Consider the following 17,302-nt stretch of genomic DNA (forward strand, 5'->3'; position numbering starts at 1 on the left):
TGATACAGAGTAGGCATTTAATAAATTGTTGATTTAATCACCAAAAGATGGGCATTGTGACAAAAAACTATTTGTCAACCAGTGATCAAGCTGTTGGTGATGACTCACTGTGAATTTACCTACATTTGTTCTTTAGTGACAGTCACAATTGGTTACTAGGGCAATACTTGAAGCCTTTACCCTTTAACAGTATCTGCCAGAACATAGCTTTAAAAGAACCCAAGTTTATGTCCACAATACAATATAGTAGAGAAGAATGATTTTAATGGAGGTGATATTATATGCAATTCAACAAATCCTCCTCTTTCATCATAGTCTCTAATAATGTAGTGGCTCTCCAGCTTGCCAAGGCCGCACACTCTATATATTCCTTTGATCTCCTTTCTTCTCTTTTCCTCCAACATATCAATTGACCACATCATCATCCTCACTCTCTCTCTAACCCTCAGTCTCTCCTCATCTACTGGTTTGTTCCCTAATGCCTCCCAAAAGGGTCATATCTCTACCATCCTTTAAAAAAAATCTCTGACTAGATCCTACTCTATCTGCTAGCTGCTAGTTTACAGCTTGACTTCCTTTATTAAACTACTTTGTAACAGTCATCTACATTCAGTGTCTCCACTTCCTCTTTTCTTACTCTTTACTAAACTCTGCAATCTGGCTTTCAAGCCCATAGTTCACAGCAAAGTACTCTCTCCAAATTCTCCAATGATTTCTTTTTTTTTTTTTTAAGTGAGGCAATTGGGGTTAAATGACTTGCCCAGGGTCACACAGCTAGTAAGTGTTTAGTGTCTGAGGCCAGATTTGAACTCAGGTACTCCTGAATCCAGGGCCGGTGCTCTATCCACTGCGCCACCTAGCTGCCCCTCCAATGATTTCTTAACTGCTGCCTCAATTCCTATCTTTCTTGACAGCATTTTACACTGTTGACCACCTTCTTCTTTTGGATACTATTTCCTTTTTTGGGTTTTGTATTCTCTTGTTTCCCTTTCTACCTGTTTTCTGTAATAGTTCTTTTACCCATGCCCTGCCCATTACTTGCAGGTATCCCAAGAATTGATCCATTGCTCCTGTTTTCTTTCAATATTTTCTCACTCAGCTTTTCTCCTGAATTTCAGTTCTGCATTACCAACTGCCTATTGAACATTTCAGACTGGTTATTCTGTAGACATCTCAAATTTAACATGTCCAAAAACAGAATTGTGATCAATGTAGTGATTACTCTTGACTTCAGAGGAGAAAATGAACTAAAGGTTTCAGAGTGAGACATACATTTTCTGATATGTCTATGTATTTTGCTTGACTGTACTTAGAAGGGAGAGCTTTATGATGGGAGGTGGTAGTCAGTGAAAAGTAATAGTGATAATGGAAAAAAATCAATAAAACATTTTTTGTAAAAAGTGCATGAAGGGCAGCTGGGTGGTGCAGTGGATAGAACACCGGCCCTGGACTCAGGAGGACCTGAGTTCAAATCCGGCCGGCCTCAGACACTTGAGACTTACTACCTGTGTGACCCTGGGCAAGTTACTTAAGCCTTATTGCCCCACCAAAAAAAAAAGTGCATGAAGAGGGAGCAGCTGGGTGGTGCAGTGGATAGAGCACCAGCCCTGGATTTGGGGGGACCTGAGTTCAAACCCGGCCTCAGACACTTGACACTTACTAGCTGTGTGACCCTGAGCAAGTCTTTTAATCTTCATTGGCCCTCAAAAAAAAAAAGAGTGCATGAAGGAAGTAATGCAGAGTAAGTTTGGAGAGGAATTTGGAAGTGGACTGGAGAGCCTTAAATGCCAGACTACAGAATTTATATTTTATTCCAGTAAACATTTTGGGACAAGGAAATATTGTGGTAGAGTTTTTGTTTCAGGAAGATTATTTTAGCAGCTGAGTGAAGAATGGATTGGAGAACAGAAGAACTAGAATCAGAAATAAATGGGAAGATTTTTAAAAAATTAATTAAATTGAAGAATTTTGTACTTTCAATTAATAGGGCAATAGGACATATAAAAATATAGGAAATATCTTCCTATTCTCCTTCTTCTCTATATCACTAGTTAGCTGAGCATTTAATCCGCATTCATCCAGCCCAGGGATTTTTAATCTCTTCTTTGTGTCCCTATTTTTGGATCCCTTTGGAAGTCTGGTGAAGCCTATGGAATCCCTTCTTGGGATGTTTATTGTCTACATTCATAATCGAAAGAAATGCTAAATTTCAGTTTCAGTGTAGTGAAAATAAAGTAATTTTTTTTCCCCACCCAAGTTCATAAACCCTCTGAAATATATCCATAGACTTAATGTTAAGAACCCCTGATCTAAGGGGCAGCTAGGTGGCGCAGTGGATAGAGTACCGGCCCTGAATTCAGGAGGACCTGAGTTCAAATCTGGCCTCAGACACTTAACACTTACTAGCTGTGTGACCCTGGGCAAGTCACTTAACCCCAATTGCCTCACCAAAAAAAAAAGAACCCCTGATCTAGTCAGCTTTAATTGTTAAATAGTCACTGATTAATGCAAGTCAGTGACATGGGACACAAATGCAGGAAATTTTAGGACAAGGCCTCTTCTTTATCAAATCAGCAAGAGAAAAGTTTTAAGTGGTAATCTGAGGATGAAAAGTACCCATAGATGACCCATAAATATTATTCCATTGGAAGCCATGGGATTCTGACTGCTGCTAATCATCTTTCAAAGGCTATGCTGCAAAAAGATCACTGAATTTGGAGCCAGAGCACCTGTGTATGAATTTCTGTTTACTACTTTCTACTTGTGTGACCAGCAGGATGTCATTTTACCTCTCTCTCTCTGCCTGATCCCTCAACTATAAAATGGTAGATAAGCAATACGCTAGAATTTACAAGTAAATTTGTGGGGAGGGTAAGCACTAGAAGAAACAAACTTCAGGTTGGGGAAAGGTGTAACTCTGGTATGATTCCAGTCTTGATAACTTTGTGATTGGCATTATAATTAACACAAAGAAGCCGACTTTGACATGGTAGTATATGACTTTACAGCCTAAGGTGAGCTCTTTGAAAAAGGCATTAAAGTACATCACTGAAGATTTGGATTATTTGCTCAGTTTAAAATCAGTGGCAGTATTCTCTTATTAGTAATTCATTTAGCTTCATACAGAATTGTGTGTAATTTCAGCCTTTAAAAGTATGTTTTCACTATTTTATTTGTTTGTTTGTTTTGTGGTGCAATGAGGGTTAAGTGACTTGCTCAGGGTCACACAGCTAGTAAGTGTCAAGTGTCTGAGGCAGAATTTGAACTCAGGTCTTCCTGAATCCAGGGCCAGTGATTTATCTACTTGCACCACCTAGATTCCCTCTGTTTTCACTATTTTATTGATTACTGAAATATCCAAGTTCTAATATTTGAGACACCCTCTAAATTACACTGCTAGGGATCACAAAAACATCAAGCATTTCCAACTCTGGATTGCCTGATAAAATCTCAGCTTTCTGCTGTGGTCTCTTCACAGAAATCCAACACAAGGACCTTTTATTCTTGACATTTACATTCATGTACCTGGAACTTCAGCTGTCATCTATACAAGACATAAAAAGATTGGTATTCTGCCATCCAAAACCATATGACTATATTGATTGTAGTTAATTAAAACAAGTGGGTTGGGAAAGAAACCTATAAAGGATGTGTGATGATTGGTGATAGGAAGATGAATAATGTTTTCTTGTTTAAACAAAAACATTAGAAATCAAGTCCTTTCTATTAGTAGTATTAATTGCCAAGATGATCTCTAACTTGTAATGTTCTGAAAGACTTTTTTTCTCTCATTTATTTTATTTTATCTTATTAATTTTTTTTTTTTAGTGAGGCAATTGGGGTTAAGTGACTTGCCCAGGGTCACACAGCTAGTAAGTGTGTTAAGTGTCTGAGGCTGGATTTGAACTCAGGTACTCCTGACTCCAAGGCCGGTGCTCTATCCACTTCACCACCTATCTGCCCCCCTCATTTATTTTAAATGTTAATTCTTAGGATGCTAGGTAGGTAAGAAAGACTACATTAAAACCATAATGACCCTGGGCAAGTCACTTAACCCCAATTGCCTCACTTAAAGACAAAACAAAACAAAAAAACCACAAGCCACAGAATGACTGATCCATATTTCTACTCCAAGTAGTAAATACAATTTATGTTTTATCAAATAATTCCTTATACAGAAATGAAAAATTCTACAGAATGGTGGTGGGGGGGGGCGGGGAAGCAATTTATTTTCTCTAGCATACTTGAAATTCTCAAGATTTGTATAATCAATTCCTGGTCTGGTAGGTGAGTCCGAGGCCCCAAGAAGAGACATAAATTAATCTCTCTTCCACTGTTCACTGTTTCTTTCAAAGAACATACACATCATAAGGAATTCATAGATACTTCATATGTATTGTTCCACAATTAAGGAAGCATAATAATTTGGAAAATAGTTTTAAAATGTTCGAGCATATAAAATACCAAATTCAAACACAAAGAAAAAATTTCATTTACCTGCAAAGGGTTTTTTCTGTGTGAGTACTCCCCAGATAACAATGGCAAAACTGAAAAAGAAAAATGTGTTCATGAGCTGCCTGCCTCATTCGCTTAATCTTTGTGGAACAGGCTCAGTAACTATGTTACATGGGTAAAACATGTTCTGAAAGAATAAATCTAGAATTTGAAAGAAAAGAGCTTTGTCCATAATAATTTTCATTAAATAAAGTTAACTTAGCATACATTTAGTTCACTTAAAAAAATTAATACAAGCCATTTAAATCAAAGGCTCATCAAATGTCCATTAAAAGGAGCCAAAAATCTAAGTAGAATGGATTGAGCTGACAATAGCTATAGAAGTAAGGCCCATCACGTTAGTTGTTAAAGAGTCTCATTGGAACTTGAGAAGAATTTGAAAGGGAATACTCAGGATATAGGAATTTGAGATTTGTAATTTCAAAAGTTAAACCACAAAATTTTGAAATAACAGAGAAAATCTTTTTTACTCCCAAATTCTGTAAGCTGTAACTAGTATCAGAAGTCTAATGCATCAACAGAGATACAATTTAAAAATATAGCTAAGAACACACACACAAAAACGATTTCAAACTAGTCAACCAAGTTCTAAGAATCAATCGTTCTTAAAATGTTTCCACAAAGATTGGTAGAAAAGTAAAAAGTGAAAGTCAATCAGTTCTTTGCTAAGGATCAGAACATCAACGAAAATACTCTCTCTTTTTATCTTCCCTTTCCTAAGAGTATAGGGTAATTAAAACCATCCGTTTTTGAGAAAGGAAAAAGGACAGATAATAGCTATGAAATTCCACTGAATGAATACATATACATTTCCACATCTATTTATCTAAAATAACTGTATAACATGACTAATATGGAAATGTTTTGCACGGCTACACATATATAACCTATGTCAAATTGCTTGCCTTCTCAAAGCAGGGTAGGGGTGGGAGAGAAGGGAGGAAGTGAGAATTTGGAACTCGGTTTATAGATGGATGTTAAAAATTGTTTTTACATGTAATTGGGGGGAAAATAAAATGCCAAACAAATTAAAATAACTGTACAAAGTATTATTAGATATCAAGAACTCTTCCTACAATACTAGAAAGAAGGAACACATCCTGGACAGCTGTATGCATGCATATCCACAAACACTTAAAGCAACAAATTTCACAGCTTGCGAAAATGCCAGATCTTCGAAAAAATGCCATAACTTGTCAGCCCAGTAACACAAGTGACTCTAATTGGCACTTCCACAAACCATTAAATATTTTTCACCTGCAGCTAAGCAGAATTTAAAATGGAAAAAAGAGAAAAATCTTCCATGCCCTTCCAAGCCAACCATAATCTAAAAAAAAGTCCCTCAATGAAGTTAGGCAGACATGACTTTTACTTAGATTCATGAAGTAAATATATAATTATTTAGCATAAGTAAAGGACCAAACCTTTGCTTTGGAAGTTCTTCCAGACATTTTCCTAGAGAAACTCATTAAGTTCTGGAAGAATTTCTCAACTAGTTGTCCCAAACAATCAGATTGCCCCTGCAAAGGAAGTTTTTGCACCAACCTGTACACATCATGTTTGGTATCAAAGAATCTGCTCTTCTCTTTTATACGTTCTGGAGGTAAGTAAGCAATTGTACCAAAAAGTCCATCAATGCTGAGATCCTGAGAATGAGACAGGCCATTACATTTGGCTAATCCAAAATCTGAAATCTGAAAAACAAACAAACAAACAAACAAAGCAAACTAATTAAATTCCAAATAGAGTTTGTTTGAATACTTAATAAAGTAATGAATTTAGAACAGTTATACTATGTTAAACACAAATTATAGAATATCTCCATTTGCAGCATTTAAGTACTTCTAAAAAGTTCAAGTTGAAAGCATCTTTTACTGTTGACTTTCTATAAAATAATTCTCACCTAAAGATTTTTTTTCTCATTTTTGAAAGGGTATCAACTATATACGCAGGCTTAATTTACTCCAATTCAAAACATGATCCATTTTCCCCCATAGTCAAAAGTTACCTTGTAAAGGATATAGCAAATTATTTTATTTCTGTGAAGTCACATTTCTGTCATTCTGCCTGACAGAATGGAAAATGAACAATGGAAGTATAATGACCTCTTCCCCCCCCCCCCCATTAAAGGGATGACATGAAAAACTGACAGCATGAAATATTGTGAACTGATTATGCAATATGGCCTACTTAAGTGAACAAACAAGTAGAAGCAAGCTTTTTGTGTGGAAACAGTTTTTCAACTGCCTTTTAAAACACACCAAAAATTCAAACTACATTTGCCTCATATAGGCCTATAAATCAATATAATTTGTCTTAAGATCTCTCCCTATCCAGAGGCTACATGCTGTAATAATAATAGAGAATAATAGACTCCTTGATAGATATAAGCACAGAAATAAGGTTGCTATATATACATATGTATGTTTATGTAACAGGGTTTTAGGGCTAAATGCTTTCATGTATAGCTTAGATGGGCTGCTCATTCCTCAGCCAGCTACTTAATTCATTACCATACTTATTCCCATCATCCTAAGGATATATGTTTAGAAATTTCCTTATTATTTACTAGTTCTGGAATAGTTCATTAATCAAATAGCTTTGAACACTCCCCCCCTTTATGAAATATTGCTTATTTAAATATAAAAACCTCTAGTCTATTAAGCTTAAAGAAGCATTGGTGCTACTGGCTAAACAATAAAACAAAGACCAAATATTACTTACAGTGTTTCAGCAGTAAAAAAGATCATAGCCAGACTCATCACTATCACTGCTACTCATGACTTCTCATTGCTAGAATACAGTTCCACCACTCAGCTTTCTCACAATACCAGCCAAAGTTTCAAGAATTTTCTTTATGGTTTTTTTTTTTTGCAAGATTAAGTACTGTTCTCTCAGGAAATAAGTCTGCTTCTTTTTACCTTTCTCTAACTCAGTCTCTCTCCAACTATGACAGGGAAGTCTCTCCAAAATGAAAGTTTGATACAAATCTCAAGATTCTATTGGCTCCAAGTAGAGGTCTGGCCCCAGAATCAGGAAGGTCTTGGTTCAAGACCCTTTTCTGACACATACTAGCTTGCTGTACGTACATATGGCTTGCTGTAAAACTCTGTTCCCTATCTGCCTCTTCCACCGTCATCTCTGGAACACACAATCCCTAGGTAACAAACTTGCTTTCATCTTAAATCTTTTCATCTTCTGGCTCTCTCCTGACATAGCCTCCCTTTCCACCACTGGTGGCACTTTCAATCATTCCCCTTGGCTCACAGGTCCAGGTTGCGGAGGAGTTGGAACACACAATCAAAATTCTGTTAACTATTATCTACCAGCCTCTGAGACTCTCTTTTCCTGAATGAGTTCAGTAACTCGGCTCATTGTCGTTTTCTTCCACCTAACTCCTGCCCTAATGCTGGAGGACTTAAATGCAGATTGATACTTCTCCAAGCACCCTAACTTCTGAATATCTCAACTTGCTCATTTCCTTTATTTATACTTCTACAAACACCACAGAATCAATTCTACTCGATTTTGCCATCACTCATGAATGTTCCATTTTTAGGATTATGAACTCTGAAATTCCTTTACCTTATCAAAATGTATAGTCATTTGACTTCTGCCTCTGCCTCTCAACCCTAAATTCTTTTGTCTTTACCTCAACCACCAATCCAGGCCTAACTCTCCCACAGTGACTACACTCTCTTCCTTTCCTTTCTTGACTCCTTAGTGAATGAGTTCAATTCTACTTATCCTCTTCTCTTCAGTCCTTGCCACCTTATCTGGTCAAAGACCTTGCCCACCAAACCTTTGGATTATTCCATTCATGTGCTGCTGAATTGAGCTAGAGAAAATCATGATAATTGTACTGACTGGGTATACTATACATTCATGCTATGTAATCTCAAAATAGTCCCTTAGTATAGCAAGGCAATTCTTTTACAATTCCCTAATTGATTCATTATCCCACTCAGGGTCTTTTCCAAACCTTTTTATCCATTCTCAAATCTCACATGGTTTCCCCTTCCCCCAAACCCTCAGCTAAGAACCTTGCCTCATAATTCACTGCTAAAATTTCATTTACCAAAAACTTCCTCTTCTAATCTCTTCCTCAATGAATATCTCCCAGATGCCTTCCTTCACTACCACTGGCTTCATTTACTCCTGTCTCACAAGAAGAAACGGCCCTTCTCCTTACCACACCTAGCCAATCTACATGCAAAAATGACCACATTCCATCCCTACTTCTTGCAGAGTATTCCTTCTATCATTCCCACTATTATTTATCTGCAAATTCTCCTCGTCTCCTATTGGCTATTTCCCTAGTGCATACAAATATTGTCAAAACACTCTCACTTAATTCAGCCATTCCTACTATTCTATCTCTCCTCTCTTTTGAGAAGGCTGTCTACAATACCTGCCTCCACTTTCATTTGTCTCACCTCTTTTCAATCTGATTTCTGACCTCATCATCCAACTATAACTACTCTCTACAAAGTTATCAATAGTATCTTGTTAAATCACACAGCTTTTTCTTAATTATCCTTCTTGACCTTTCTCAGACTTTAACACTGTTGATCACCCTCTTCTTACTCTTCTCCCTACATTTTTTGGTGATACTGATCTCTCTTGGCTTTCATCCTATTTTCTTCTTATGCTTTGTTGGATCTTTATCTGGGTCAGGCCCACTACAGATAGGTGTCCCATAGGACTTTGTCCTCTGTAGAATTTCAACTGGCAATCTCTTCAGTTCCCATGGATTCGACTCTTATCAATATGCTAATACTTCTCAAATCTGTTTATCCAGCCCCAGATTTTCTACTGACCTCCAGTCTTACATTACCAACTGCCTTTTGGACACCTTGAACTGGATGTCCCACAGACATCTTAAATATGTCCCAGACTGAACTCATTAGCTTTTCCCCAAATCTTCCCCCTCCCTTTCCTAAATTACTTATTTCTATCAAAGTTACCACAATCTTCCCAGTTAAACAGGCTATTATTCCTTGCTCCTCACTTTCTTTTACTTTCCTCCACCCTGTACCCTCTGTCCATCCAATGTGTTGTGAGGTCTGTCAATTTTACTCTTGTGACATCTCTGGTATATTCTTATTTCTTTCCTCTAGTACTGCCTCTATTATGGTAAACACCCTCAACACCTCATACCTGGACTACTGCAATAGCTTAGTGATTGGTCCTCCTGCCACAAGTCTCTCCTCACTCCAGCTCATCCTCCACTCAAATGCCAAAGTAATCTTTCTAAAGTGCAGATCTAAACATGTTACCCCACATAAACTTGCAGTGACTCTCTGTTAACTTCAGGATCAAAAATACAGTCTTCTGCTTGGCATTCAAAGACCTTAACAACCTGCCCCATTTTACCTCTCCATTCTCTTTATACCTTACACCTCCCCCCTTGTGCTCAGATCCAGTGACACTGGCCTTCTTGCTTTTCCTCTCACAGTAAGACACTCTATCTCCCCACTCTGGGCCTTTTCACTGGTGCTGTCCTATGTCTAGACTTCTTATCCTCCTCATTTCTACTTCCTGCCTTCCTGTAACTTCCTTCAAGTCTTAGCTAAAATCCCATCTGTCAGAGGAAGATTTCTCATTTATTTAATTCCTTATAGTGCCTTCCTTCTGATGGTTATTTCAAATTTATCCTGTATACACACACATAGACAGCTTGTTTGCATATATCTGTTTGGATGGCATCTTCCCCATTTGACTGTGACTTCTTTTTTTTTTTTTTAGTGAGGCAATTGGGGTTAAGTGACTTGCCCAGGGTCACACAGCTAGTAAGTGTTAAGTGTCTGAGGCCAGATTTGAACTCATGTACTCCTGACTCCAGGACAGGTGCTCTATCCACTGCGCCACCTAGCTGCCCATGACCGTGACTTCTTGAAACTAGGAACTGTCTTTTTCCTTTCTTTGGATCCTCAGCAATTAGAATAGCACTGGGCGCATAGTAGGTGCCTAACAAATGTTTGTTGACTGACTCACTGATTGACTGTCCTCATTTATTGGCTACTCCCTTATTCCTGCCTCCCTCAAGCCAATCCTGCCAGTGTCTTACCTTAAAACTACCTTCCCTCCATTATGCTCTTTGGAATGCCTGCTCCATAGATAACAAATTCACTTTCATCTTAAACCTTTTCTTTTCCTGTTTCTTCCAAACTGTTGCACCTACTGAAACCTGCCCTCCCTTCTGATAAAATAGCCTCCCTGGTCACTCTCTCCAGTCTAGATTGTGCTTTCACTCATACCTCAACTGCTCCCCCATGTTGTGGGTTGGAATAAACCTTGCTTACTCAATTAATATTTCCTACCCAATTAAGATGCTGGTAGCTATCATCTACCACCTTTCCTTTCTTTGACAATATTTGGCTCATAGCCTTTCTCTCACTCCCAACTCTTGCTCATACATTGGGGAACTTCAATGTACTCATTGACAATCCCTCAAACATCCTAATCTCCCAGGACCTCAACTTACTCATTTCCTATAACCTTATTCCTCCATCCCACCACAGCTACACAGAAAAAAAAAAGCCATACACTGAATCTGGCCATCACCCATAAGTGTTCTACTTCCATGTCCATGAACTTTGAAATGACCTTATCTAATCACAGTCTCTTGTCATTTTCTACTTTTTCCTCTTCCTTGCAACCCCAAACTGTTCTTTGTCCTTACCTCATCCTCCAATTCCTCCATACCTCAAGTTTGGTTCCCCAGCCCCCCAGGCTACCACCACTGCACTGGCTACATTTTTCTCCCTTTTCTATCTTGATACCTTAATGAACTAGTTCAATTCTACCCTGTCTGGTAATCTAAAGTCCCTTGCCATTTTTTTGTTTTTGTTTTTTTTTTTTGGCAGGGCAATGAGGGTTAAGTGACTTGCCCAGGATCACACAGCTAGTAAGTGTCAAGTGTCTGAGGCTAGATTTGAATTTAGGTCCTCCTGAATCCAGGTCTGGTGCTTTATCCACTGCACCACCTAGCTGTCCCTGCCGCCTGCCATTTTAATCAATCAAAAACCTTGCCTGATAACTTTAGGAAACAGACCTCATAATGTTATTGCTGGGTCAAAGAGTATACAGTTTTGTTTGTTTTGTTTTTAGTGAGGCAATTGGGGTTAAGTGACTTGTCCAGGGTCACACAGCTAGTAAGTGTCAAGTGTCTGAGGTCAGATTTGAACTGAGTATACAGTTTTAATAACTCTTTGGGAATAATTCCAGATTGCTCTACAAAGTCTTAAGTCTTTTACACTTGTTTTTTTGGTTTTGTTTTGTTTTTTGAAGGGCAATGAAAGTTAAGTGACTTGTCCAGGGTCACACAGCTAGTTTCAAGTGTCTGAGGCTGGATTTGAACTCAGGTCCTCCTGAATCCAAGGCCCGTGCTTTATCTACTGTGCCACCTAGCTGCCCCTACACTTGTTAAATACAAGGTTAATATTTTTATTTGCTGCTGTAAATTGTAGATCTACTTTATTTCATTGTTCTACCTTTCTATTTCTTAGCCAGTACCAGATAGTTCACTGCTAAACTTTCTTTAAATTTTTTTCCATTAGTTCCTTGAATATTCTCGACTTTTGGTTCTTCCAATTTTACCAGAGATGTATGACTGGTCCAATATTATGAAAACTATAAATACAACTGAGCATATTAATAAAAACAGCAAAAATCATATTATATCAATAGGTGCAAGAAAAAAATCTCTTCACAAAAAATACCAGACAGCATAAGAATAAATGGAGCTTTCCATTAATTGATAAGTAACATCTATAAAAAACCAAGAATCTCTATTATATATAATAGCTAAATACATGTATAATAACTAAATAACATAGCTGTTATGGATAAAAGTTAAAGGCATTTACAATAAGAAGTAATCCATTATCACCTTTGCTATTCAACATTGTACTAGAAATGCTAGCTATAGCAATAAGAGAAGTTGAAAGAATAAACCTAGGCAAAGAAGAAACAAAACCATCACTTTTAACAGATTAAGATAGTTTACTGAGAAAACCTGAGTCAGCTTAAAAACTAATTGCAACAATTAGTAACTTCAACAAAGTTATAGGATATAAAATAAACCAATACAAACACAATATTTCTGTGTATTACCAAAGAAATTCCATTTGAAATAACTACAGCCAGTATAAGACAGGAACTATATGAACACACTTAGAAAACATTCTTTACACAAATAGACAGATTTAAATAATTGGAGAAATATTTATTGCTTATGGTTAAGCCAAGACAAAATAATGAAAATGATAATACTAACTAAATTAACTTATTCAGTGCCATATCAAACTACCAAAGAAGAACTTTATAAGAGCTGGAAAAAATAATTTAAACATTCATCTGGAGGAAGGAATGGTTAAGCATATCAAGAGAATTAATGGGGAAAAAGTAGAAAGGAAAAGAATCTAGCAGTACTCAATCAGTTCTGAAATACCTTTCTTTGATCACAATCTACTGTTATTCCACTTTTCCCTCTGCCTTGCAACTTCAATTCCTGTTCTTTCTTCTCATCTCAATCTCCAACCCTTTGGTCCCTCAAGTTATTTTCCAGGCCATTACCCTTGTACTGACTTTCCTCTTTACCCCATCTTGACTTGATGAATCAGTTCTACTCTACATTGTCCTGTTTTTCTTTGGTCCTTCATCCTATCAGAGATCTCACTCTGCCAAATTCCAGCTTTGGAATATTCCCATAATCTACTGCCTTTGCTACTATCTGTATACTTTTGAATCATCCTGGAGACAGTCACAGCTGTGTAATTCTCCAAATGATAATTCCATCACTTGACTCAGGGCATTTTTCCTGGCTGTCCACCATGGCTGGAATACTTTCCTTTTTCATCTCTGCCTCCTGGTTTCTGTGGCTTCCTTCAAGTCTCACCTAAAATGTTATCATTTAAAGGAAGCCTTTCCAAATCCCTCCTAATTCTAGTCCCTTCCCTCTGTTTATTATTTTCTATTTATCCTGTATATAGTTTGTTTGTATATTGTCTCCTCCATCAGGCAGGGACTGTCTTTTCTGTTTCTTTGTGTCCTCAATGCAGCACAGTGTCTTGCACATAGGAGACACTTAATAAATGCTTACCAACTGACTGATCCACTGAAATAGTTCAACTCTACACTGTCCTCTACTGAAACCTCTTATACCTTTTTGCTATCAAATATCTTGCCATATCACACATCAGGCTTGTATTACTCCCATCCTCTGTTAACTTCATTTCTACTCATGTGCTATCAAATTTAAGCTGGAACAAATCACAGCAGCCCTGCTGACTAGGTCCACTACAACTTTATGTGATATTATTTCAATTGGGCCCTCACCCCAGCAAGGCAATCCTTTTACACCTTCCAAATCAATTCACTATCCGACTCACAACATTAGCTTTTCTGAATCTCTTCATCCCTCCTCAAATCTCTCATGACTTCCCCTCTCCTCCCCTCTCAGCTGAGAACTTTGCTTCATATTTCACTGAACAAATTGAGATCATTTGCCAAGACCTTCTTCCTCTCTCTTCTTGCTAATCTCACATCACTAAGATGAACTCCCTGACTAGCCTTCTTTCACCCATTTTCCCATGTCTTTTTTTTTTTTTGGCAGGGTGATGAGGATTAAGTGACTTGCCCAGGGTCACACAGCTAGTAAGTGTCAAGTGTCTGAGGCCGGATTTGAACTCAGGTCCTCCTGTATCAAGGGCTGGTGCTTTATCCACTGCACCACCTAGCTGCCCTCTTTCACCCATTTTCTATGAAGAGATGGCCCTTCTTGGCAAATCTAACCTCTCTACATACACAAGTGATCTCATTCTATGCTGTCATCTCTAGCAGAATGCTTCCTCTATGATAGCAATTTCCTCATTAATCTTCAATCTCTTACTCTTTATTTACCTATTGACTATAAACATGCCCATATATCCACTATGTTCAAAAAATACCCTCATCTGATTCATTCATCCCCACTAGCTAGTATCCTATATCTTTCTTCCCTTTTGTGGCTAAACTCCTTGAGAAAGACTGTCCACAGTTGGTATCTCCACCTCCTTTCCTCTTCCTTTCTTCTTAACTCTCTATAATTTGGCTTCCAACCTCATTATTCAAATAAATTGCTCTCTCCAAAGTTACCAATGATCTCAGTTGCCAAATCTAACGTTTTTTTTTTTTTAATCGAATCCTTCTAGACATCACTGAAACTTTTACACTGTTGATCATACATTTCTCTTTGATAATCTCCTCTCCATAGTTTTTTGTTTGTTTGTTTGTTTGTTTTGGTGAGGCAATTGGGGTTAAGTGACTTGCCCAGGGTCACACAGCTAGTAAGTGTTAAGTGTCTTGAGGCTGGATTTGAACTCAGGTACTTCTGAATCCAGGGCCGGTGCTCTATCCACTGCACCATCTAGCTGCCCCTCCATAGGTTTTTGTGACACTGATCTTACCTGGTTCTTTTTCTACCTGTTTGAGTGCTCTTTCTCTCTCTCCTTTACTGAATCTTCATCTATGTCACACCCACTTGCTTTGTTTTTGGGTTTTTTTTGGTAAGGCAATTGGAGTTAAGTGACTTGCCTAGGGTCACACAGCTAGTAAGTGTCTGAGGTCGGATTTGAACCCAGGTCCTTTTGACTCCAGGGCCAGTGCTCTATCCACTGTGCCACCTAGCTGCCCCACACCCACTTGCTATGGATGTCACACACAGCTCTGTCCAGGGCCCTCTTCTCATCTCTTCCTATGCTATTTCACTTGTTGATCTCATCAGTTCCCATGGTTTCAATTATCACCTCTATGCTGATAACTATTAGTTCTTCCAAAATGAATTCATTATCTTTTCCCTAAAATCTTCCCTTCTTCCTAATGTCCTTATTATTGTTGATGGTACTACAATCCTCTCAATCACCCAGGCTCATAATTTGGATGTCACCCTTGACTCCTTACTCTCTCAGCCCTCCACATCTAATCACTTCTCCTGACCTATTATTTATAACTTCATAATCTCCCTTCTATATGTCCTCTCATTCCTGTGACACTGCCATCACTCTGGTAGAGGCAATCTTCTCATGTCCAGACTTTTACTGAAACTCTCCCCTTCACCTCTGCCTTCTAGTTTCCCAGGCTTCCTTCAAATTTTAAGTAATATCTCAGCTACAGCAAGAAGCCTTTCCCAGTCTGCTCCATAATCTTAGTGTATTTCCTCTGAGATTGCTCTTATTTAACTTATATAGGTATTGTTTGCACAATGTTGTTTGCATGTTACCTCCTCCAATAAATACACTGTGAGCTACTTGAGAATAGGGATTTGGATTTGCCTTTCTTTTTCAGTCAAGCAATAAGCATTTATTAAGCACCTACCAAGTACCAGATTGTGTTAAGTGCTAGGGCTATTAAAAAAAAATAGGCAAGACAGTCCCTGCTTTCAAAGAGCCATCCCCAGTACTTAATACATTACCTGTACCTAACAGGCACTTCATAAACATGTGTTGACCAAGTGTTAGACAGACCCACCTTAATTTTATTTGTACCTTGGGCAACTCACTTCACCTCTCTGAGCCTCAGTTTCCTCATGTGTAAAATGTCAAATAACTTCCTACTTACCTCAGAGTGTTATCAAGAAGAAAGCACTTTAGAAAATGCAAAATACTTATTATCATACCTATTATTATCTATCAGTACCACTTTCTGTTGGCTCCTTTACCCCAAACAACACATGGTTTGAAAGTTTGGCAAATATACAGTCTCTTAACCTGGCACTATTAATTAAAAAAAAAAATAAGCCATAGAATAAGGTTTCCCAGATTCCTTAAGTTTAAATTGGATCCTTTGAAGTCAACCTAAAACACTGCATATGAGATTCTCATAACATATTAACCTCAGTGGGACTGGAGATTCAGATGGAAACTATATCTTTTATATTCTGCCTGAAGGGTTTGGGGATTTGGGGTAGTTTTTTTTAAAAAAGGCTTTTAATTATTGGATAGAGCTCCTCTTCAAACACACTGAATGACAGGGAATGGAACTTAGTCATACTATTTAATTCAGCCCTTAAACTTGCTCTTATAGTGGGGATGTTGCTAATTGGTCATGGACATTATCAACTAAACTACAAGAACAGTCTATAATAATTCTATAACAGTCTGTTAATAGAAGAATCCTTTTGCCACAGCTTCTGGGAGATGTCAGTAAGACAGACAAGTACATGGTTTGGGGTATTTATTATTTATTTGTGCACTTATGGTAAAAACCAGTTTGACAAGATCTCCAAACTAGCCAATAATTCATTTTTGGGTCTTCAAAGTTAATTGTTCAACTCTTGCTGACAAAACATTGCTTTCTTAACCTGGACAACTGGTCTTTCCAATTCAACATAGCTAGAAGGCAGAAAATGATTAGGGCAGCAAATAACATTTTTATACTTTCCATCAATCTGTTTTAAAACAAGATTGAAAATAGAAATATTTAGGGGGCGGCTAGGTGGCGCAGTGGATAAAGCACCAGCCCTGGATCCAGGAGTTCCTGAGTTCAAATCCGGCCTTAGACACTTGAAACTTACTGGCTGTGTGACCCTGGACAAGTCACTTAACCCCCATTGTCCCGCAAAAAAAAAAAAGAAAATAGAAATATTTAAACTTATTCAAAACAAAACATTACCCATCCAGCAGAGACTAAATATGGCCAATGTGTAAAACATTTATACATCGAAACATTTCCTTTTGCCTTCTTTATTGTTGGGCATACCAGGACAGTTCAAATGCCACCTTACTCCTCAGGAATAAATCAACTC

General features: G+C 37.8%; 1 protein-coding gene across 1 annotated transcript in view; it reads right to left on the reverse strand.

The window, feature by feature from the left end:
* RIPK4 (receptor interacting serine/threonine kinase 4) overlaps nt 1-17,302 on the reverse strand; it is a 70,158-nt gene that overhangs the window by 21,897 nt on the left and 30,959 nt on the right. Inside the window, exons 3-4 of the mRNA XM_043996248.1 lie at nt 6,061-6,209; nt 4,498-4,547 (exon numbers count right to left, since the gene is read on the reverse strand). Of these exons, the coding sequence (XP_043852183.1) occupies nt 4,498-4,547; nt 6,061-6,209 (199 nt within the window). The remainder of the gene's footprint in view (nt 1-4,497; nt 4,548-6,060; nt 6,210-17,302) is intronic.

The sequence above is a fragment of the Dromiciops gliroides genome, chromosome 3 (genome assembly GCF_019393635.1).
Source record: "Dromiciops gliroides isolate mDroGli1 chromosome 3, mDroGli1.pri, whole genome shotgun sequence".
NCBI classification, from domain to species: domain Eukaryota; kingdom Metazoa; phylum Chordata; class Mammalia; order Microbiotheria; family Microbiotheriidae; genus Dromiciops; species Dromiciops gliroides.